Source organism: Eucalyptus grandis, chromosome 3 (genome assembly GCF_016545825.1).
Source record: "Eucalyptus grandis isolate ANBG69807.140 chromosome 3, ASM1654582v1, whole genome shotgun sequence".
Taxonomy (NCBI): domain Eukaryota; kingdom Viridiplantae; phylum Streptophyta; class Magnoliopsida; order Myrtales; family Myrtaceae; genus Eucalyptus; species Eucalyptus grandis.
Window position 1 is genome coordinate 821,393 of NC_052614.1, and position 22,854 is coordinate 844,246.

The 22,854-nt window shown below is 39.3% G+C and overlaps 3 protein-coding genes across 3 annotated transcripts; all 3 read right to left on the reverse strand.

The window, feature by feature from the left end:
- Positions 1-1,667: 1,667 nt before the first annotated feature.
- Positions 1,668-5,147, reverse strand: LOC104435952 (probable receptor-like serine/threonine-protein kinase At5g57670). Its single transcript, XM_010048674.3, has 7 exons — positions 4,600-5,147; positions 4,235-4,489; positions 3,976-4,133; positions 3,790-3,869; positions 3,548-3,683; positions 3,202-3,351; positions 1,668-2,085 (listed from the first exon to the last, which is right to left on the reverse strand). Exons 1-7 carry the CDS (start codon positions 4,808-4,810, stop codon positions 1,909-1,911), a joined length of 1,167 nt encoding a protein of 388 aa, XP_010046976.2. The 5' UTR covers positions 4,811-5,147; the 3' UTR covers positions 1,668-1,908.
- Positions 5,148-14,225: 9,078 nt separating this feature from the next.
- On the reverse strand, positions 14,226-15,556 carry LOC104435953 (ribulose bisphosphate carboxylase small chain clone 512). The gene is made up of 3 exons (XM_010048675.2): positions 15,214-15,556; positions 14,962-15,093; positions 14,226-14,665 (listed from the first exon to the last, which is right to left on the reverse strand). Exons 1-3 carry the CDS (start codon positions 15,358-15,360, stop codon positions 14,435-14,437), a joined length of 510 nt encoding a protein of 169 aa, XP_010046977.1. The 5' UTR covers positions 15,361-15,556; the 3' UTR covers positions 14,226-14,434.
- An 866-nt stretch (positions 15,557-16,422) lies between these two features.
- LOC104435954 (VIN3-like protein 2) lies at positions 16,423-21,993 on the reverse strand. The gene is made up of 5 exons (XM_010048676.3): positions 21,503-21,993; positions 21,210-21,306; positions 19,878-20,550; positions 18,097-18,419; positions 16,423-17,844 (listed from the first exon to the last, which is right to left on the reverse strand). The coding sequence occupies exons 2-5, from the start codon at positions 21,232-21,234 to the stop codon at positions 16,673-16,675; spliced, it is 2,193 nt and encodes a 730-aa protein (XP_010046978.2). The 5' UTR covers positions 21,235-21,306; positions 21,503-21,993; the 3' UTR covers positions 16,423-16,672.
- Between the last annotated feature and the right edge of the window lie 861 nt (positions 21,994-22,854).

The window sequence follows — 22,854 nt, forward strand, 5'->3', positions numbered from 1 at the left end:
GCTTCAGCTGAAAACTTCAAAAAATTGTTCTCGTAGGATGAGACAGCCCTTTCATTGGAAGAAGTTGCCAGCTAGGGCATCCAAAGAAGCCCTACTAATTATCAAATTCCTAATTGGAGTTTCTTAACATGACTAAATAATAATTCAATATAACAGGACACAAAAATACAGCACATAGGCTTTTGAATTTATGAGAGGAAAAATAAAATTATGTTCTGGGTTATGCTTAGGTTTGCTGGGGTAGGCCAACATGGTCACATCTCTCCCCCATGCTTTATATAAGTTTAATTTTTTGTTTACCCCCTTTTCATTTTTTTGGTGGAACGAGTTTTATTCAGTGAGTCCAAAGATTGATGGGAAGGCATGAGAATAACGTAGCAACCCCAATTATTAAAAACATTGCCCAAGGAAGGACAGCTATATAAGGTGGTCCTTTTGAATTGACTCTGTGGAATGACAAAGATGAGACATTGGCTAAGTTTCATTTCATGTATAGAGGCGTGTCCTCTTCGACATGTCTCATCGGCCAGTTTTGGTGGCTGATAATGCTATGTTTCTCAATCCTTTGCTGTTTGTCTTTCAATGTCTTAGGGAAGCAATAATGTATGTCCACATCCTTCACCCATAAGAAACAACAGCTGGAGAAGAAAAATAAGCGAAAATTGAAGAACGGTCTCTTAATGAAATAAAAAATCATTCTTGCTCACATTTCTTCACTATTGGACACTGAGTGTGTATTTGTATGTTTCTACATTATATTTGCGTCTATATATATATTATTAGAAGTTCCATTGCACCGATTACCTTCGTAATATATAAGATCAATGCTTTGAAAATTAAATATTTTCTCATTAAATATATTTAATAAGTGTTTTGAGACGTTAATTAACAAGACCCTTTTATGTCTCCTGATGTTTATTTTCTTCCATTTGCCCTGTCTCAACACATTACTAGAGTCTCAACATCCGTAGTTCCGGCTAGATCTAATACATAATTAAGCTCAATTCAATTAACATTTAATGATTCATTAAACTAGCATGGGATGCCAAATGAAACTTGCATTAGATAATTCATTGGATACACCTGAAAACTATGGACTGCCGACGATGCTTTGGGATTGAAATACAAGTGCAACCGTGTGGTGCCAATGCTTTCCTTTTCAAAGGTTTTATTAGCCACTCGAAACAGTGAAGCCTAAAGGGGATGTTCGCTCGTGTCCATTTTATGGAACAGTAATTCAGCTGCAAGGCGTGCCCGAAATGAATTGAAGGTGGCTTTCCAACCACCACCATGATTGATGGACAGATTGTTCTATCCAATGTGGCACGTCCCTCTGCACGGTGAGCAAAAGAATGCCTATTGCAGCAGCTCATCATAAATTCGTTCCCCGCCAAACTCAGTTTCTTTTTAATTTCTTCTACTCTGTTTTTACTCTGTCGGACCCAGGAAGATTCCCACCTTTTAAAAATGGGGAAAAAAAAAGGTACTTGATTTCCAATCAATAATTTGAATTTCGCTGCCAACAGGATAATAAAGATCATCGCTTCTTTTCACCAGCTAAATGAAATGTGTAATCTTTCAATGTTGTCACCATCTTATGAACAGAGTGATTCTGAAACTTTTTGACTTTTGAGCCTGTCCAGAAATAAGGATGGATCAAACAAAGATGTTTAGGAGGAGCAATGGGTTTGATCAGTATTCACCGTATGTCCATGGAATTGCATGTCCACAAAACTTTTGTCACATAGGGACGGCTGAGAAAAGGAGTGGGGTTGCTCTAATAATGCCTCTCTCCATGCCTTTCTACACATTTGTTTTTTTGTGCAAATTCATAATATGTACACCATAGCAGGACATTACAGTTATATTCTCATTTTTTCAAGTACCTAATTGAGAAACCTATATATTCTAAGAACTTCCAGTTGACATAGAGCCCAGAGGAGAACCAGAGAAGGAACTGGATTCATATTCTTGCTCACATTCCAAGTCCTCAAAACCCCAGAACTCCTCTGGATCTCCTTCATCTTCCTTTGGCATGTTCCACCTCTCTTCATCGAGTTTCTCTTCAACCATTACCTCTAAGACCTGCCAAATATTCAGCAACGAAAACATATGAATTTTTCATCTTGATTAAGATGGAAGTTCAATGGGGAATTCACCGAGGGAGGCTGAAATCTAAATGGTTGGATTTTCGTTTTTCGTCATTGGGTGTTTGCAGAAACTGCTGTGCAAGTGGGGTCAGTGCGCAATTTGATGTATTAGATACTTGAACCACCAATGCACATAAAAAATCAATATAAAACCAGTGTTGTCCGAAAGGAAAATTACCCAGGCGGATTGGATACCACTACTGCTTATCTTGAAATCAGAGAACATATCGACATTTCTTTTTTGTTTCCAAGCCATGCATACGACGAAATGCCGATTAAAATAGTAAGCACATCAAGAAGCAGGCCTGATTTCTCTATCGTTTTACTCTATATATATCAATAGCATAGTCACATGGTAGTTCATTACCCCATATATTTGTTTCTAGCATAAAAATTTAGGTTAGGTAGGATAGAACATCTGCTGACTAAGGTGGAATTGCGTGAAGGCTTGGATTCTGACCTATCACCACCGCCATGACAAACAAATAAGGGGATTTCGTAGTTTTGACTGGTGAGAGAGGGATATGTGAAGTCCTACCAAGGCCAATAGTTTTAGACAATTATAATTTTAATTGCTAAAAACATATGTAAAATTGAACGGTCTCCAATCAATCCCACAGTCAACCAAATCATGGCCACCGCCAGATTCATTGTGTATTAGTATGATGTAACTGTTCCTTATCAAGAACTTGAGTTAAAGACCAATATTTCGGTGACAACATATTATAAAAGTCATATTAGGTTCATGAGAACATGTATATTGCCTAAGCTTATCAGCTTTAAGCATAAGAATAACTTCCTCACTTGGCAAAATGACACTTTCTCAAGAGACTACTAGTTGTAATTATTTGGATGTTCCACCACAACACAGTGACATCCTTGATCGGCATGTTATAAGGAAGTGATCAAGTCTAACTTCACCGTGACATCAAATTGCTTATTATCTTGAACAAGTGAGACTATAATTATAATATCATTTGTATAGTATGAGATCATCATAGCATTAAGTATGTAATGATCAAACAGAAGCAAAAGCAAGAGATTCAGCTACCTCGTTCATAGTAGGGCGCCACATGGACGAAGACCGGATGCACAACGATGCTGCAAACGCAAGTCTTTTCATCTGTGAAACATCATAGGCCCCTCCAAGCCTTGGATCCACCAGCTTCTCAATCTCCCCTTGATTCAGTATTGGCTTGGCCTGTACAAAATTTCAATTGAGAAGAAATGAATATGGTTATATTGTTCAATCATCAGCAGACAGCAAGTAACTGAAAACTTGAACAAATTGTAATGAATTCCCTCAATGAGATGACAAACTTCATTTAGAATTGAGTCTTTGAAGGCATATTTTATTCCTATTTTCTAAGTGAGGTGGTTGCGGTTGCTGTTATTACCCAGCCATGTAAGCTTTGGTGAGACCCATAAACAGGTTTCCTGCCAGAAATAAGTTCCAGTAGAAAAACTCCAAAAGCAAACACATCTGTCTTCTCATCCACTATTCCATGCATGAAGTACTCCGGTGCTAAGTGTCTGCACAAAAAGTTAAAACTTTTCAGCGTGCTGATCACGCTTAACTCTGGTCCGTTACAGCCTAATATGAAAGGGAAAGAGCTTGTCAAAGTATGGTGAAAATTACCCAAATGTGCCTTCAATAGGAGCAATTGAATGATGTGACCACTGAGTTGGCAGCCATTTTGCAAGCCCAAAATCAGAAATCTAAAACATTGAGAACAAGAGATCTTATTAGAAAGCAAATCACACTCTCCTTTTTCCAGATTTGTTGCTATCATCCTGCAGCTACCGAGAGATGGTGTAAAAGTACCAGTGGCTCGAAATCTGCAGTTAATAGAATGTTTGAAGACTTGATATCTCGGTGAATTATCCTTCTCTGACAATCTTTGTGCAAATAATGGAGACCCTTAGCCGTGCCGAGAGCAATTTTGTATCTGGTTTTCCACTCGACTGGGGGCAAATTCTCGTCTGCCAAGAATGATACACAAAGACAGAAAGTGCCGAAAGAAATGAGATAATTAAGACTTCCAGAGAAAAAAGAAGAAGAAAACCAGCAAGGCAAAGCTTACCGTGAACTAGAGAGGCAACAGAGCCTCTTGAAGAGAACTGGAAGATGAGGTAGAGACCATTGTCGATGCAACAACCCAACAGTGACAACACATTTGGGTGACAAACGTGGCCAATTGTGCCAATCTCTGTCAAGAACTCCTTCACTTTTCTCTCTTCGCTAGAGCCCCTGTTCAGCCTCTTCACTGCTATTTCCTCCCCATCTTCCAGCATTCCTCTGTAAACCTCTGCATACCCTCCTTTCCCAACTAGATTCTCTGGAACACCCACAAAAAGATACAAACTTCAAGCCCATCGACGAAGGAAAAGAGGCAGAACCCGAAGGGTCGAGGAAAAGAGTGAAAACATTGCAGGAAAAGAGAAGAACCTGAGCTGAAACCCCGAGTGGCTTGAAAAATCTCTTCAAAAGAGAAGCATTTCCAAGTGGGTCTCTGAAAGGGCTCTGCTCCCGGAGCAATCTTGGAGGTGCTTTTGTTGTCTTGTTCGTTGACGCTGCTTGGGCTCGGAATATCTCCATCAAAACTGCGCCTTTTCAAAGAGAAGAGCCGCTTCAAGCTGTTCGTTCTGATGTATCTCATCGTCTTTCGCTCTTCACGCTTCACAAAGCTGAATCCTCACTGTTTCATCTGCTCTGTTTCTTCTCTTTCTTCAAAGAGAGGATTAAGGGAACAAATGCATTGATATAAGAGAGCAGACAGAGAGAGAGAGAGGTAGAGAGAGGGAGAGAGGACTGGGATGGATGTTTTCTTCTAAACTTATTTTACTCTCTCTTAATCCTATTTTAGTTGTTCTAACTCCAAGGGCGGTTGCATGCGCAGGGGACTCCTGCCCTTATATGGGGGAGAGATTAATGCCACCGGTTTGCTGATAATATAAGGAAAGGGCATGGCGTTCGATGTCACTTCAGACACTGTGCACACACATGCATGCCATGGATTTGACTTGAACAAGAAGACTTGCAAAAAGACAAGCAAATTGATCCAACCTTTGCGCTTGTTTTTATGTAGTGAAATGAAAAGGAGAGGATCTTATGGGAAGTGGGTGCTAATGCAAACTTCTGAGGGTAGGGTGGCTGGAGAGGGACAATACAAAATTTGAGGGGTGAGTACAGTGGGGTCAAAAATAATATTAGTCTTAGAATGATGGGCTATAACGGTTCGGTTTGGGTCCTTTGATTAGGAGATGCAAGTGCATGGTCTGGCAACATGTGCTTCCTTCTGTACTTTGTGCCAAAGTCCTTTCTCATAGAGGGGCCCCTGGCTCAATGGCTTTGCTACAGCTAATTCATCATGCTCTCTCTCTCTCTCTCTCTCTCTCTCTCTCTCTCTCTCACCTAAACTCTCTTATCTCTTTTCTGACTGGATCATGTTGTCAAGTGTTTCTGAAATACTTGTTAAGCATATTTTATATATTAAAAAGAAAAAAAACTTCTAAATTTTAAAATACTCATAATACAAGAAATGGTAAAATATAGCAATTGATTATTGTCCTTCTAATTCCGTTTAGCTTTCGATATCTGAACACGAAAAAAGCAGCTCATGGGCTTGCTTGAGTCCAATAAAAGCAATGGCCTACATGTCATAGTTCTTAAGAGCTTCGGAGTACATCAAATGTGTATATTGTGTTGGTGGCTTAAGTGTGAAAGCACGTGACCATAAATAAATAATCAATAGACCAATTTCTCATAGACAGATAATGATGGTACAACTAATGTTGCGAGACTTTTGCGCGATTCATCAATGGTCCACGGTGGAGGAGTTGTGCTATGATCTATGGTAATTACGAAGAAAATTAAATCACACACTTTACTGCTCAAAATTCAAATGAAAATTCACTCAACAATAAAAATGCTTCGTCTCATTTCAAGATAAATCAAGGTCCAAATCAATCACAAACTCAAATCAAGAAATCAACGTGTATACTTTGTATTCCCACGTGGCTCAAATCAAGAAATCAACATGTATACTTCGTATTCCCACGTGGAATATTCGAAAGGGACATGTAACTTGCGAGAGCTTCCTTTTCCTATATTACTCTACTTATTTAGGTGATTTTTAACACTGTAGCCACATGAATTTGACACATTCAAAGTCAGCTTTGGGCCTTTGGCAAATTCAAAACTCTGTACTTCATTAAAAACCGGCCTTACTCTTTCAATTGCTTAGCTCATTTTAATGTTGGAGATTCTCTAGCGCTCCTCTTGTTCTCACAATTGTAGACTTTTCAAAGCCGGCTTAAATCACACTTCACCAGAGCGATCAAGTTATAGAACTTCCCCGCAATGTTAGGTTCGGCAACATTACCGGTGTAGCCTTAGACAGCACATGAGGACATGAAGCCAGATCAAACGACCTTGCTTGTTTCAAAAGGAAAAGCTCCCATTAGTTTAGTCCCACTTGATTAACTAATGTCTATACCAATATATTCTATATTGTACATCAAATTAGATGACCAATGCGTATAGGTCTTGTCCTAATCTCCATGCCTAAGAAAATGTTATAGTTAGATAGTCGAAAGACGAATTAGGTATCAAAATTCCATTGTGATCCTCCTCCGCCAACGAGATTTGAACCTCGTTGGTTGAAGTTTCTTGTACAGTCCGTTCTCTAAATAGGGCAGGTACAAAGAACTGGAGCAGAGTGAGGAATTGTAAATAGAGAGCGGAGGAATTAGGGTTATGTATATCAAGTTTCTGCTGGCCAACCTAATTCAAGTCAAAGATTCAATTAACAAACTCATCTTGCAAGCATGCCAAATTAGATAATCAAAACTCCATTTGAGGAGTTAATTGGCTCAAGATACGGTCACCGGAAGTTAGGCCAAAGAGTTAATTAACGAACTCAACCTACAAGAATGCCTAATTAGATACTCAAACTCCATTTATGGAGTTAGGGTACGCATGACAAAATTTCTAGAATAGAAATTGAAAATCAATTTCTATTTAGAAATTGAGAAGTTAAAAATTTTAGCTTCTGATTTTTTTTTCAAATCTATTTCTGGAATAGAAATCTGTTCCAGAAAATAGAAAAATCAAATTGTGTTACCAAACAGATTTATGTTCTAAACCATTCCTAGGAACGAAAACGGAGAAATAGAGAAGTATAAATTTTATCATGCGCACTCTTAATTGGCAGAAAACATGGTAAAATGCGGAAAAAAAAATCTAAAAAAATCATTACATATGTCAGAAACCTTGAACTAAAATCGGTGTTCTTATATAAATCAGTTCATAATCATAAAAATGTATGAATACAAAAATTATTGGTATACTAATAGATTCTTACTGATGTTTCTCCAAACTTGTTTCGTTCAATATATTTTCTGATCTCTATACCATGGACGAAGGTTGTTTCAAGTTTATAAGCCTAAGTATTGATTTTCTCCCCTTTTTTTAGCAATGTACCACACAGGAATTAGATAACCAGACAACATAATCAGCAGGTTAATATTGAAGTTCGAGTTTATAAGCTCCGCTCCATAAAGAAGCTCTCTTTAAGAGAATAATATAACATTTGTATATGTTTTCACAGAAATTTCTGGCAAGATGCAAGGCGAAAACAAAAGCATGAGTAATTGTTTAGTCGGCGTGCTACGTCGGATAGGGGGTCAACTCCCACCCAAGCCCAATAATATAAATCCAAACTTTTTCTTGAGTTAACATAATTGTGATAAGTTGAATGAGTCGTCATTCAATATGTAATGAAATTTCTTTGGAAAATGTTATATGCAATAAAAACCCTAACAAAACTTATTTAACAAGTGATAAGTTTCAATTGATAAAGAAGTTTTTACAGAGAATTGTCTAAAAAGTCTTAAACATATTGCACAACAACCAATTTAGCTATAAACCTTTCAATTGTGTTAATTTAGTTATAAACATATTGTATGACAATTAATTCAATCATAAACATTTTAATACTGTCAATTTAATCTAAAATCTATTGATAATTTGTCAATTTAATTTTAAAACTTTTAATGATTTGCCAATATAGTCATTTAGTGATTTTCTGGCCAAAATTATACGAAATGACTACATTAATAAATTGTTAAAAGATTTATAACTAATTTGGCAAATCATCAAAAGGTTTATAACTAAATTAACATAATTTTTTTAATCGAAAAATTGATACAATTGAAAGATTTAGAATTGAATTGACGTCTATATAATAAATTTATAACTTTTTGAATAATTATCTCGCTATTAAGATCTCTTAGTATATGTCCATTCATTAATTTCTTTAATGGTATAAATTTGGATACCACCAGAACTGATGTTCACAATACTCAATCGCAATATGCAGAATAAGCATGTATTCGGTAACTCTGCTTATAAAGTATGTAATTAGCTACTTGAACATTGAAACCCTTTTGTTGAATAGGGTTCACTTGTTTAGTAAAGTACAAAATCATGCAAAGATCTCTCTTTGACTTTTAAATAAACAATGCCAGTGCAGTTCATCTAGACTCAATCCTAGTGTTGGCTAGCCTACTTTAAACAGTCGCCAGGTCTCGCGGACAAGTGGAGACCTCTCCATCATACGAAGTTCCTTCCTCTTTTTCTTTCACCTTCTCTCCCTCTCTCTCCATGGGTTCATGGACACAGAATTGAAGCACCCTGCTTAGGTAGATCGCTCAACAAGATACACATACATTAATTCAGCAAATATAGCCACGCCTTCAGGGTTTGAAGGAAAGATCTACTCACAATCACGTAAGTAATAACAATCTCAACATCATGAACTTCTTCTGCTTTGGAACTCGCTAATTGAAGATAATATTATTTGATCACTTTAAAATATCAAGATATTGATCCATTTAAGTTGACCATCGATGTGATGGATGAAATTGAGTTGAATATCAATCTTGCTTTTTCTTTTATAAGTTAATGATTTTCTAGAATAACATAAATCTCTCTCTGTCCCCTCTCTCTCTCTCTACATAAATATATATAGATAGATAGATAGACAGATGATTACTCCCAACAATGCAAAGAAAGAGAGGTGAGAAGCGGCTGATCCTTTGAAGCGTAGCCTTTTTGTCTTGGAACAATAGTCAGCTAACTGCCATGAGATAAACATGCTTGATGCATAAACCAACTCGAAAGAAAAGAGAAAAGAATAGCTAAAGTCAGAACCTTGCTACCAAATCCCACTCATGGGTGGCACCGGCCGTAGCAAAGCAATTATCTTTTGTGTATCTTTTCCCCTGTCCTCTGCCAAGGCAGAAATGCATCCTGTCCAGAAGATTGCACATTGCCATACGTGCAAGACTACTCCAGGAGTCATGATCAGGTCGCGGCGATACTTAATGAAATCAGACGCCGTTCATATGATGTAATGTCACGACCTTAGTGGTACTTCGATATCGTAAAACTTTAGTCAGACATGATCCACTGATTCCTACCCAAGCAACCACTACATTCACGGCTTTTCAAGTTCAGTCAACCGAAACCGAAACACCTCCACAGACACAGAAAAACACTTTTCTCGCCAACCAAGAAAATCAAGAATGTCTTCTCTTCCCCCTTCCTATTCCTAACTAGAATGTCTGCTGCTTTCTCTCTCCCTCTCTGGCATAGAAAGAGAGAGATAGAGGGAAAGAGAGACAGGCCTTTAATATGAACAGAGAGAAAAAGCGACACTTCACTGTTTTCACGAGCTCCATCGATATCATCACCTCAGCAGAGGTGGGCGCAAATCAAGGTGTTGGCGTGTAAAGACACAAAAGATGGAGACGACTCAAAAACGAGGGTCTCGAGCGGGCAGTCCCTCGAATCTCTTTTGAACCGCCCTATTAAAGATTTAAAGGACCATTTACCTTTGCTTTATATTAAATCCCTCTTACATATGGCTCTGCAACAATTTGCCTCTCCCATGCATTTGAGAGAAAGAGAGAGAGAGAGAGAGAGTTTCTTTCTTTTTGGAGTTTTTCAGTGGTCCCAAGTGTTGTTATTTTCAAAGTTTTGAAAGCGGGTGATTCAGGTTTCAGATCCATTCCCGATATGTTGCAGGCATGCAAGGCACATGAATAAGCACGAGAGCTTTAGAGTGCTTGACTGAAGTTGAATAAAGGATCGGTTGTTTAACTCAGTCCCCCTAAAATCCTGGTCCAAACTAATATCGTGTTTAAGATCATGTAATGTAAACGTAAATCACATTATCTCATCGAATCGTAACTTTATAGAAAAGTAATTGACTTGCTTCTCCATGTCATTGACATGTTAATATGTTCGATGGACAAATCTTTTAGGGCGATGATTAGAATCCAGGTGTATTTGCAACATTCATGTAACAAGCTCAATTCATATTATTAAAGAGATCATGGAGACATCATGTGTCCTGACCTCAAAGGGCATTGGTTAAGGATATTTGATGAGAATAAAATTCTGAAGCACTCACATGTGATCTCGAGTAAAGTTAAATCTCCGAACATGAAAACTGTATTTTATTTGATTAGTGAAGAAACCTCCTAAGGGTTATTGACTAAATAGTTCAAATTTTGATAATAAGATAAAGACAGAACTTATTTTTACTAAACAAAGAAAAGTCAAATCCTATCAGTGTCTAGTGATTAATTATATTCAATTAATGTTAAGATCAAGGTTTCTCCTCACAATTATTTATTTTCCAGTATTCAAATCAATTATCCTGTAGTGACAGTTAATTTTAAGAATAACCGTAGCATATACCACTGACTAAAAAAAAAGCACTATATAGCACGTCTTATGCATCATCAATTCGAGAGAATGGGTAGTTATGTTCCTCAGATTCAACGCGGGTAAGGTTATCTTATTAGAATAATAAGATCTTTCAACCACATGAACGTGATATAAAATTAAAAAATTTAGCATACCCAAATCAGACATAGTCATTAGTGATCCAACAAGCGAGGAGATGTTTTCACGTGAGTTTGAATCTTCAACACTCTCCTCTATAATATTTGTGAGGAATGTGTATTTTTCTCTCGACAATTTTGTGGAAATAGAGGTGTGATGATAGAATGCATACATTCTCCACCGAAAAGAGATCTTATATAGAGGGAGCGATGGAACCAGCTCCAAAATTGCCCTATCTCAACCTTCCATCAAGGTTTAAGATATGGAATCTACATGCCTAACTTTTTTTTTTTTTTTTTTTGGTTAGAATTAAAGATATTTCATTACTAGCTCGAAAACTGAAGGATTACAAAAGGATTCAATATCCAAACATAAAATCAACCAAAGGGAATGAGGGCGATCAACAATCTAGTTTAACGAGAGAGAGCAGACTCGATGGGCCTTAGCGACCCAGTCGGCCGCTTCATTAAAGTCTCTTAGTTCAAAGCAAACACAAATTCCTTCTAGCCGGCCTAACAGAGATATGGAATTGTGGATGATGGATCAAGCAGCCCATGGTGCTTCAGCACGGCCTAGAATACATCCACCGCCAATGAGCTATCAAATGATAGCACCATGTACAAATTAACTAAGGGCACGCTTGGTAATATTTCTGTTCCGAGGAATAATTTTTGAGCGAGAAATAGTTTTTTTTTTTTTTGTTTGTTCCAAGGAACAATTTCTAAGTATAAGAACGCATTTGGTAATTGCAAAAATTTATACTCCAAAAATAGAAATGTGTTTGATAAACTTGTATAATTTTTTTGTTTCTTTTAATTTTTTAATATTTTTATTATATTTTTTTCTTCATTCTTCCTTTTGGCCAATCGTCGGCCTCGACCATGGCCGACGAGGTCACCGGCCCCCAGGTCGAGCCTCGCCGTGGCTAGGTGAGGCCGACCCTCTCCAGGGGCCAGCGATGCTCCAGCGAGATCGCCGGCCCTCGACACCAGTCACCGGCCATGGTCGAGGCCGGCAACTAGCCAAAAAGAAGAAAAAAGAAAAAGAAAAATGAGTAGAAAAAAAGTGTTTCTCGGAAGTGTTCCGAGAACAAGAAATAAGTTTTTTCTATTTCTTGTCTATGTTCCAAATCACCGGAAACAAAAAAATAGATTTTTTGTTCCGGATAACAAAAATATAAACAAACGCGTTTCTATTCTTTTTTTATTCCCCGAAACAAAAGAACAAAAATTTGTATTCCGAGGAACAGAAACAAATTTTGCCAAACACACCCAAAAAGTACATCTTGAGCTTGTTCAGTTCGTGCACCTCTCTATATGCCTAATTGAATGTCACAATATATTGTCCATAATATATTTAATTAACTTTGGCATATAGTGAATATTAAATAATAGACCTAATAAGTCACATAGATGGGTTGGATCTTCTCAAGTCCAACATGTCTGTGTTAAATTTCCTTTATACAAGCCGTATCATATAATTTCCTTTTTTCCAATGCTATGGTTAAGGAATACCGTTGGAGGAATTTTAGTAGTGTTGAGGGCCAAGAGAAAGTGTAGGTCCAACGTTACCGGGCCTTCTAATTTAGACAAGTCAGATCTGGTGATGTTCCGAGTTCAGACCACCCTAGAGTCCAACATATTCACTCTAATATAGCCCTTTCTGTTTTCATCTTTGATTGTTGATTAAAATTAGACATGGAGTCTAGAGAATCGCGAGACGGAGTTTACAGTTGAGGGGGACAAAGATGGAGAGATACGTAAAGCCTAATACGCCAGTTCCAGAAGAGTACTCGACTCTTTATTTCTTATTCTTGGAGGGAGTCGGTGAGATACACATCGATTAAATAATTCATAATCGGCAAAAGGAGAAATTCTCCATTTTAGAGATGGTTGGCCCTTTTGGTACATGATGTTGCATTCTTCTAGTCCGGGGCAGTCAAAAGGCCATATTATTGAGCCTAGGCTTCATTGTTTGGGCTAGCTATGTTAAGTTCTTAGGGAGCAATAGCCATTCAAGTTGTGAATTGGCTATTACTTTATAGACCGTGGAGATTAATGCGATGAGTACGACGTAACATTCAGATTTTAGAAAAAGGAATCATCAAAGTGATGAATGTATTCTCATTATTGAAATCCATTATGATAGTAGGGAGCATCATTCATCATGCTGGAGTAACTCGGTAGAATGGGCAATCTCCTTTCAATTTGTCTAGTTTAGGGTATTGTTTGGCATCAAATCATGGATCTGATAGTCCGTGGGCTTACCTAGGTCCAATTTGTTGAAAAACATTATTGAACAGGTTCCGGTAAATATTTGTGTAATTGGGAAACCCGATCCAAGTTCAGCTGACCCAACCCAACAAGTTTCATACATAACTTTTTTGGTTTTTTATTTTTCTGGACGGACCGGGTCCTCGGTGACATGTTAGGCCCGGACGACGCGCCGAATTGATCATCTCTAGTTGGCACCACCCGATGTTTAGTAGGGTTAAAGTCTATACGGATGGGGCTATTAGCAGTCATTAATGGAAGAGATTAATGCACGTATTGGAGATCCTTAACAGGGGAAAAATCATCCTAATCACATGGGTTTGATGGCCTTCAATTATCAACGGTGACGAGCGTTTCGAACACACTACTTAAGCAAGCACTCGATATGAAATAATCCAACTCTCAAAACATCGATTGTACATTACGACAGTGCATAGAAAATTTGCTAAGTTTCCTTAACTGATTACATAACAAATATCTTTAAGGCGCTCTTCAATAAGATCCTGGTCATTTCTTCTTTTGTTAATGGATACTCTAACAACAATGTGAACACCGGTTTAAAGTATATTTAGCATACTTTGACTAAATCCATCCTGCCTAAGTGAACGTGTTGGATATAATCACAAAGGGGCACATGAGAAATCGGAGGAAAAGTTGACAACAGTGACATATGAATGCGCATTTATATTATTCTCAAGGGAGATGATTCTATTATTCTCCACAGGCCCCTCGGCATAAGATGCTACTTACTCAGTTTGGTCCATGAAAATGATAGCTTCGTTCTGGCAGAACGCTAAAAGTTTTCATGCATGTCTCTGCTGAGGTTGAAGAATATTCTGGTAAAGAAGAAGAAGACATGCAGGTCTCGCTTGAGACCGAAGCCCATTCAAATAAAATGAAGTCCCTCCTTTATTACTCTAAAACCTCACTACATCGTCCAAAAGCAAACAGGGAGGAACAGCAAACATCACAAGCATTCATACATTTCGACAGTAAAAGGAAACATGGGTTTCAGATATTGTGATCTGTCTCAAAGTTTTTAAGACAGTGAAGAGTTATTTGTTCGAAGCATACTGGAAGTGATGCCTCGTGGTTCAACTCGAGGCAGGTCTCTGGATGATAAAGGCCATGCACTGACCTTGATTCTTGTTGTCAAATGCCAGGCAGCGAACGTAGGCATTTGGGTACGCCTTCTTGCACTCGCTGATCTCGTGGAGGACTTGGGAGGAGTCGTTGCAGCCGAACATCGGCAGCTTCCAGAGCGTCCAGTACCGCCCGTCGTAGTACCCTGGCATCCTGCTATTTTCTCTACGCACGTACCCCACCTTCCATAAGAAAGATTGTTGAATCAGAACACAGATCACCAACAGAATTGACTTGCCAAAAAGCTTCTTATCTGAAGATTTTATCCAGAAAGATCGTTCTTTTTTGTGGGTACGCAGGTAATAGGATGAATCTAACGAGCATGATCAGCTGATTAGGATTGTAGAGTTCGAACTTTGGCCAAAAGTCTTGAAAATATTCAGTCCCAAGATTTGTTATCTTGCTCTGGGTTAAAACGAATCTAATTACTGTTTACGGAAGTACATAGACCATGAAATTTGCGATCTCAGTTGAATACCTCATCGAATTCAAGGCACGGGACCCATCCTTTCTTGAGCATGTAGTCGATCTCCTTGGCAATTGAATCGTCTGACAGAGGAGGGAGGTAGGAAAGGGTCTCGAACTTCTTGTTGTTGATCGGATTCCATGTCTATGGAATGAAACAAAGGCAATTGAATCGCATAAGAAGGAAGCTGATGGTTAAATGATATGAACTTCAGTGCAAGTCCAGAACAGCTTTAGATCATTTGATTATCTGTGCAAACATTACCTTCATGCAGTAGGTTTTAGAACCATTGGAGACGGTTCTCTGGCGCCATCCTGCAGACTCTTTTACCGGGAACAGCTTAAATTGCTTTAGTTGCAAGCCAACACAGCCTGATCCGACGACCGGAGCGGTAAAAACCGATGCAGACATATTCAACAAGTACCGAAGGGAAGAGTTTCTGAGATCGGTGAGAGAACAGTGGAATGAGCAGCTGTTGCAAAAGCTTTGGGATCAAGAGCTAAATTCTGCGGCTAGCGCACATAGTTTCTTTAGTAACGACAAACCAAGTGGGCGAAGCTGCTCATGGTTTGTGGGTCGTAAAGGAGGCAAAAAGGAACGAGGTCTACGAGGGGAATGGTGCATTTTTCGTATATAATAAGGCTTCGATGTTACCACCGCTTGGGCTGCTGCTTGTTTTCTATTTACTAGTTGAGCACTCGGGCCCTCTCTGCATTTTGGACTTTTCTTTGGTGCTTTAAGGCTGTATCTGCACCAGGCTGTATCTGCACCCTATTTTATTCAACCACCTCTGTTGTTCCAGCATAGAATAAGGATGCCTTATTCCAACTGCACAAGGTAAGTTGGTCACAATCTTAGAAGAGGAATGGAAATATGAACCAACCAGTCTGCCATTTGAACTTGCTGCACATCACTCACTAACAACTGAAACCAAGTTTAATTGACAACAAATAAGGAAATCAAATCTGGAATCGCTTTGGCTTAGTATTGTAGTTGCAAAAACTGAGGTGATCTGCTACTGCCAGTTTCTCAGGAGCCCATGTCCACCAGCAGTTTTATCTCAACTTTAGAATAACCGCTGACACGGTTCAAATAGACCGTGGCTGGAAAGATTAGAACAACAAACCTAGCAGGAGCTCATTTCCAATGCAAACATTACTTCTACTCAGGTGCCATGCTAATTCGCAAACAGCAAAACAAAGAGCCGAGGCCTACTACTTCAACCCAATTCAACGGAAACCTCAAACGAATGTCAAAGGCAGCTTGTTGATGCAAGTTACAACCAAAAGACCATCCCTAAGCCCTCTTGTCAGTATCATGTCCTCCCTAAAACTAGAGTATTCACGATCCTTTAAATGTGCGTGTAGGTGTCTAGTTAGGTATGTCGCAAGTTGCAACCGCAAAAGAATTGAGTGGAGAGAGAGAGAGAGAAGAAAAACAAAATAGAGGTAGGCACCATAGTAGCAAGAAGGATTATCAGAAAAGAGATGCATGCGAGGATAAATAAGGGAATTACTGTACGATTAACGTCAATGTTCTGTAAGGCAAAGAAAATCTACTTAAATGCATTCTACCGCTGTTACAGCATTGCATAATAACAAATGCCGGTGATAAAAATAATTTTAACACTGTTCATATGAAGAATCATGATTCAAAGAATTTCAGTGAGGGATATCTAGCGGATCCAAAATTAACAGCAGCAACCCCCACTCGAAAAGGAACTTCAATGCCAGAGCTTCATGCAAAACCCAGCCGGCACAACGGATGACGCTTTGCTTGATATGCAGTCTGAAAATGCGTCTATGAGCTGCTCCGCAAGAGACTTGGGATCCACTATCAAGGTATCTATAAACACCTTCACAACCCTTACCTCCTGTGGCGTTGCTCTCAAGCTATACCAAGTAAGAAATTTCTGCCTGAAGTTCTTCTCAATATGTCCCTCGCACTCTAGCCATCTAATCTTTTTCACATAATACTCAAAATCCCTATCAGATTGAGCATTCGCTTCGCATTCCTCATCCCGACTTTCACTGCTTCGCTTTTTCGATGTACTTCCATCTTGCGGACCATCTACTTTCCCATTCCCAATTTCCAAATCTCTGTTGCTTGGTTTCAATCTTCCCATCCTTCCTGGTCCGTCCCTAGAAGTCTCCAGCTTACAAGGAGTAATGGGTAGTGCAGATTCTAAGCTCCCACTGAATGGGACACGGTCCATGTTATCCCTGGCATGAATATTCAATCCATTATCGACGTTCATAGCCTCAATCATTCTGTCCTCTTGCGGGTGCTTGTTTTTATCGATCAGAATATGGGGCAATGACCCAGTGATCCGCATATCATGGTTCTCCTCCAACAAGGATACTTCATTAAGACAAACTTCTTGACGTAATCCAGTGCCATCGACAGCAGAATCAGGTACCAGTTTCTCAGAATCCTTGCCATAAGATAGATGCTTCATTAATTGACCATCTATTTTGGTGTCGCACGTACTGATGTTATTACTTTCATCTTCCACCGACGAAGGATTGGAAAGGCTACTACAATTTGTAGCTGGGCTTTGGCTTCTTTCTGCTACTGAATGGTCTGAGGCTTCATCAGCAGCAGCGATTGTTGAAGCCCTAACTTCACATGTGCCAGCTTGGCTTGTACCATAAAATGCTGCAACTTTGAAAGTATACTCAGTGTCTGTATTAAGTCCCGAAACAATAAACCTCATATTTGGGGCCAGGGTGCATGTGGCTTCTTCTGGATATTGTACATCATATGATTTCCGATGCCACAAGGTGTAATGAAGAGAATCATCAGGTGAATAATCTTCGCAACACAACATCACAGTGAGAGATGTAGTGCTAATATTTTCAAATCTGACCATGTCTGGGACTATCGAAGTCAAGCCTGTGCAATGAACACAAAATATAGATTTTTACTTTAGCCGGTTCTGTGACAAAGGATATCAGAAAATCCAAGTTCCTTACAATGAAACAATGTTACTCGTGGAAGTAAATCTATGCAGTAATCGTGACAAGATAGAGAGGATATAAAATACTTCATCAAGGATATCTTTCGCAGCCATCACAATGTAAACAAAATAAATCCAGATATAATCTGCCAAGCACAATCATTATAAATGAATGTAAAATAGGATACCTTGTCTCACAGGAATTGGAGATGAATGCGAGTTGGTGAGAGAAAGCAGCATGGAGTCCAGTGCATCCACGGCATCAGAGCATAACTTCTGAACCTCCGGTCCTGTCGAAAGCCTGTTAACGATGCCCCTACCGATTTTTGCAGGTAAACCAGTCAGAGGACCTACGTCAGCCTCAAGCTTCTTCACAGCCTCATCAACAATTTCGTAACACTTCCGATACTTCTCTGTTCCCTTAAGGAGCTTCTTGCTTAAAGCTACACGGTAGCATAGTATATCTACTCGTCTGGTAGCTCTCGCAGTAATCAATTGCTTTCTCCAACATCTGTTACAGGACTAACATGACCACAATCAGCTCAAACTTTGTTGAATTCGCACACTACAACCATAATTTGATATTTTCAGGCCCCATTCTTACAACATTCACAGCAGAGGTGCAGTTTCTCTATGATCTCACAATCAATTAGGCAGTGATATCTGAAAAACCATCAACCGGCAGTCGCCATTTTCTTGACTGCATCAGGAAACACTCAAGAATAGCTAGAGGGCTTGAGACAGATTCAAGAGCGAGTACATGAAAGTGAATATCACGGCACAGAATCATCGAAATTTAGTGAGATCCAATATATCATCCACGTTCCTAATGCATCATTATCTATGAAGCCCCACCCTCAAATAAAAAGGAATAAGAAACTCCTCTTTGACAAATAAATTGCAGAAGCTAATTTTCCCTCTGATGCATGTACATAATTCCAAAACAAGCATATCATTTTTCACATCAAATCAATAGCATCAGTTCACATCAAAGAGGAAAACCTCACCAGTGCATACTCCCCTAACTCTGAAATCTGATTGTTTCATGTAAAGTAATTCACCAATGGACATTTTGAAAATAAAAAATAAGAGGGTCATGCATTGCGGGCAATCCAAATGATGAACACCAGAAAGTAAGCTTGACATAAAGCAAAAGTAACTAAGTAAGGAGTAAGCAACAATCATAGGAAGTTGCCTGGAGAATCTGACAAGAGATATGCGGTGCCTCTTGGATCAGCAACTGGGAGTAGTGGTACCATTGCGAGAGCAAATAGTTAGGAACAGAAAGGAGATCTACCAACAAATTTTTTCACATCGAGTAAGAGTTAAAAAGGACTAGGGTCAAGAAACAATTATTATGTCTCACAATATCATTCCTAAGACAATTGACGCACGCATGTAATCTCGCAAATTTGGATGGCGTTGTCTTTCCATCAGCTAAGTTGGAGATCAACTATAGCTATTGTCTCATCTGCTTGGTCCACCATGACCACAACACAAGCAAGGATTCTCCTAATAATACTCACTATTCCAGAATCCATAATTTGGACTCCAGCACTCAACCAATGTAACCAAAGACAAGTATAATCTGGAGAAATTATCAGCCTTCAATAGGAAGCATTACTGTATCAAGGTTCTCAACACAAAAGCTGATCTGTTATACCCCCACTCATTTAACACCCTCATCAACTAGAAAACAACCCATCTAATATTTGCTGAGCGACACAACAGCAATGTTTTGTCTTTGTGGACTCTGGAGGATAATGTCATTTACTTTGTGCAATCTAGTAGAGAATTTGTTCAAATAGATATCAATTGTGAACATAAATCATGTGATCATGCGCAAATGAAAAGGAGTTGATAAAGGGTACACTCCATCAAAGAAAACGGAACTTCACACTGATTCACAGTTCATCAGGAAGCAGTATTTGAATACAGACAAACACAAATGTAGGAAAAGGAATCTTACCCGAGCAGATCATTTACTTTTCCGCAAGATACACAAGAAAAGCACCCGTCAACTCCTCTACGCCGCCCATCTATTGCAATGCCAGACTGTTCATTTTTCAAAGCACACTCAAGGTGGCATGACATGCCACATGAATCGCCATAAGATGGAGGCTCTGAACTGCAAATCAGCCAAAGGCTAGGATCCTTGTTGTCGTCATACTGAAAACATATGCAGCATGAACACCTCTTGCAGAATCGGTCGTCTTTGCTTAAGGTAGCTTTGCAGGCTGAGTTTTTGCAATATACAATAGTGCCAGTGTCACCAACAGCATTGTTGATTGGAACATTGCTTGATGTAACCGGAAGTCGGGATGGATTTTCAGCTTTTCTCTGCCGCTTCAAAGATCTCGGGCTAGGCAAAGATTGCTGTTCTTGCTCTGCTGTGGCCTCGGCTGCACCCAATTTCTTTTCAGATATGATTTTCAAAAGTTGCTCTATGATTTTCAGCTTTGTCAGACCCGTATATTTCCTCTCTTTTCCCATCTCCGCACAGAGGACCTGGAGAATGTCCTGCCGGCTCCATGCTTGGAGTGCTTCAGCAGCACTACTTGGCCACTTTGACACTTGGTGAACAAGCTCTCTCTTCTCGTCCACACTCAACTTGCTGCATTTAGACGGGTCAAGGAGATCTCCTGGAAGATAAAGAGAAAATGAGAAGAGCACAAAACTGCAGAATTAAAAGATCTCGTCTCTCCCAAAAGGTCCTCAGAAAATAAGCAAGAAAGAGAAACAACATAATGCTAATTCCCCATAAATTATAGATTCTTCATTAACTCAGAAAGAGGCACAACTTGCATTATCATCTTTTCCAAAATGACAAAATCACCACCACCCTTAGTCCAAGATTGAGTCACTGTTTCATTTTGATACCAAGACTCCAAAAAGTCAAACCAAGCTCAGTATTATTGGCAATAGAAAAAAAAAGTTTTCAGCTGATGAGGAGAAACCAAACTGCAAGCTAGAAAAAATACAAACTTTTTTTAGATCACCTACACAAACACCACTGTAGGAGAAAGAATTCGAAAGGAATCGAAAGATCGATGATTACCCGCGACTTTTACGAAGAAAAGTCGAAGCTCTGATCGACAGTGAACGCGCCAGAGTCACACATTAACACACCATTCGGGAGTCAAACAATCATGCAACTCAAGCAATTCCAGGAACCAAGGCCAACCCAAAACCGTCAATGACCAGCCTCAACCACCCGGAAGAAGACGATACAACACCACCCGAAACCAATCCAGACACAATTTGCAACACCCAGAGACGAATCGAGCGGCGAAAGTAATACCTTCGAAGGAAGTATCCGTAGACATTGCCGGACGAGAGAAGAAGAAACCGATCGGGTCACCGCATTACAACGATAAAAATCCAAACTTTTTCACGCCCTGCAAAAGGAGAAATCCACAGGAGGAGAGGCACTGAATGAAGGGAGGCAAAAGCGGTAAAAAAGAAAACCCAAATTCGACGGAATAAAATAAGGCCCAGGAAAGAAAGAAAGAAAAGGGAGGGTTGTGGGTATCGTGGGGGGAAGAGAGAGAGAGAGAGAGATTGAAAAGGAGACGAGATGGGAGCAGCAAGTACCAAGAAAAGGACGCGTGAAGTTCTGCCATGAGAACGAACAAACCCATGAACGAACGACCCTCTCTCCCCCTCTCTCTCTCTCTCTCTCTTTCTCGCTCTAGCTCTCGCGGTCACACACAAGGGAAAGGAGAAGAGTAGAGAACGAATCCTCCCCTCCCCCTCTCTCGTGGCTTCCGTTACAGAGGACCCAGAACCGAAGCGGAAGGAGCGGGACGAGATTCGTTGAGGACCGCTTCTTGCACGCACGCACGCAGGCAGAGGAAGAGAGAGAGAAGGGAGACAAGGGAGAGGAGGTAATAAAAGAGACGGTCTCGTCTCATAGGCTATAATACACAAGACGCAGGGCGAGGAGGAGGAGGAGGAGGAGAGGCCAAAAATGAAAAAGCGGCTGTCTTGCTGATGGATGCATCATGCATGTCCTCTTCTCCTCCCTCCCTTACCTTCCCACACCTTCCCCTCTTTTTCAATTTTCTTTTCCACTTTCACCTCCCCCTCGAAACGTTTCCTCTTCTCTTGTATTTATTCATTGCTCATTCTCCCACCTTTCTTTTCTTTTCTTTTCTCTTGTATGAGATTCCATTGCCAATTTGCCACTCCCGACGAGTGATGTCACCGCTTTGAAATTGAAAATTAGGTCATCCCGTGCGTAACAATAACCATCGAAATAAGGATGGAAATAATACCATTCGTATCGGTTCGGTCCGTATTATAAAATTATCTACTAACATCATCGATCGTGGAATATGAAAGAATGATAAAAAGTAGATGCTAAAAGCACTATGATTCGAGCATAATTTCCCAAAACACCCCCAGTTTTGGATTCAGCCTCAATTTTGTCCCCATATTATTCTTCTTCGTCTTCTTTCAATAAAAAGCCCTTAACCTTAAGTTCTAGACAAATCTACCCAGAACTTTTTCTATCGTTGATTAATAAGGTAAATATCACGATGCTTTTTTCTACATGGAGTAACATTAGGTGCACTATAAATAATCAAGAGTAAATTTATACCTACTAATTTATATAAAACATTTAAATTAGTGGGTTCATACAACACTAGCAAAACAAAACAAAAAGATGTATTTAATGAGAACAGACCACATCTCTCACTATATCAATTCAGTAAATCATGTTTAGCATACCTTTTTTATGCATGTCATTAAATATAGAGTTGATTTGGTGCAACTTATAAAAGGCCAAAAGCTAACCTCTTTCACTTTTCCACCAAAGTATAGAAAACTATTGAAGTATTAAAAGATTGCGAAAAAAAAAAGTCATACATGAATCCGTGCATGTCTAACATTTATTTTTTGTGAAATTTCAAGGGTTTGAGACCAAAAAGAGAGCATTGTGA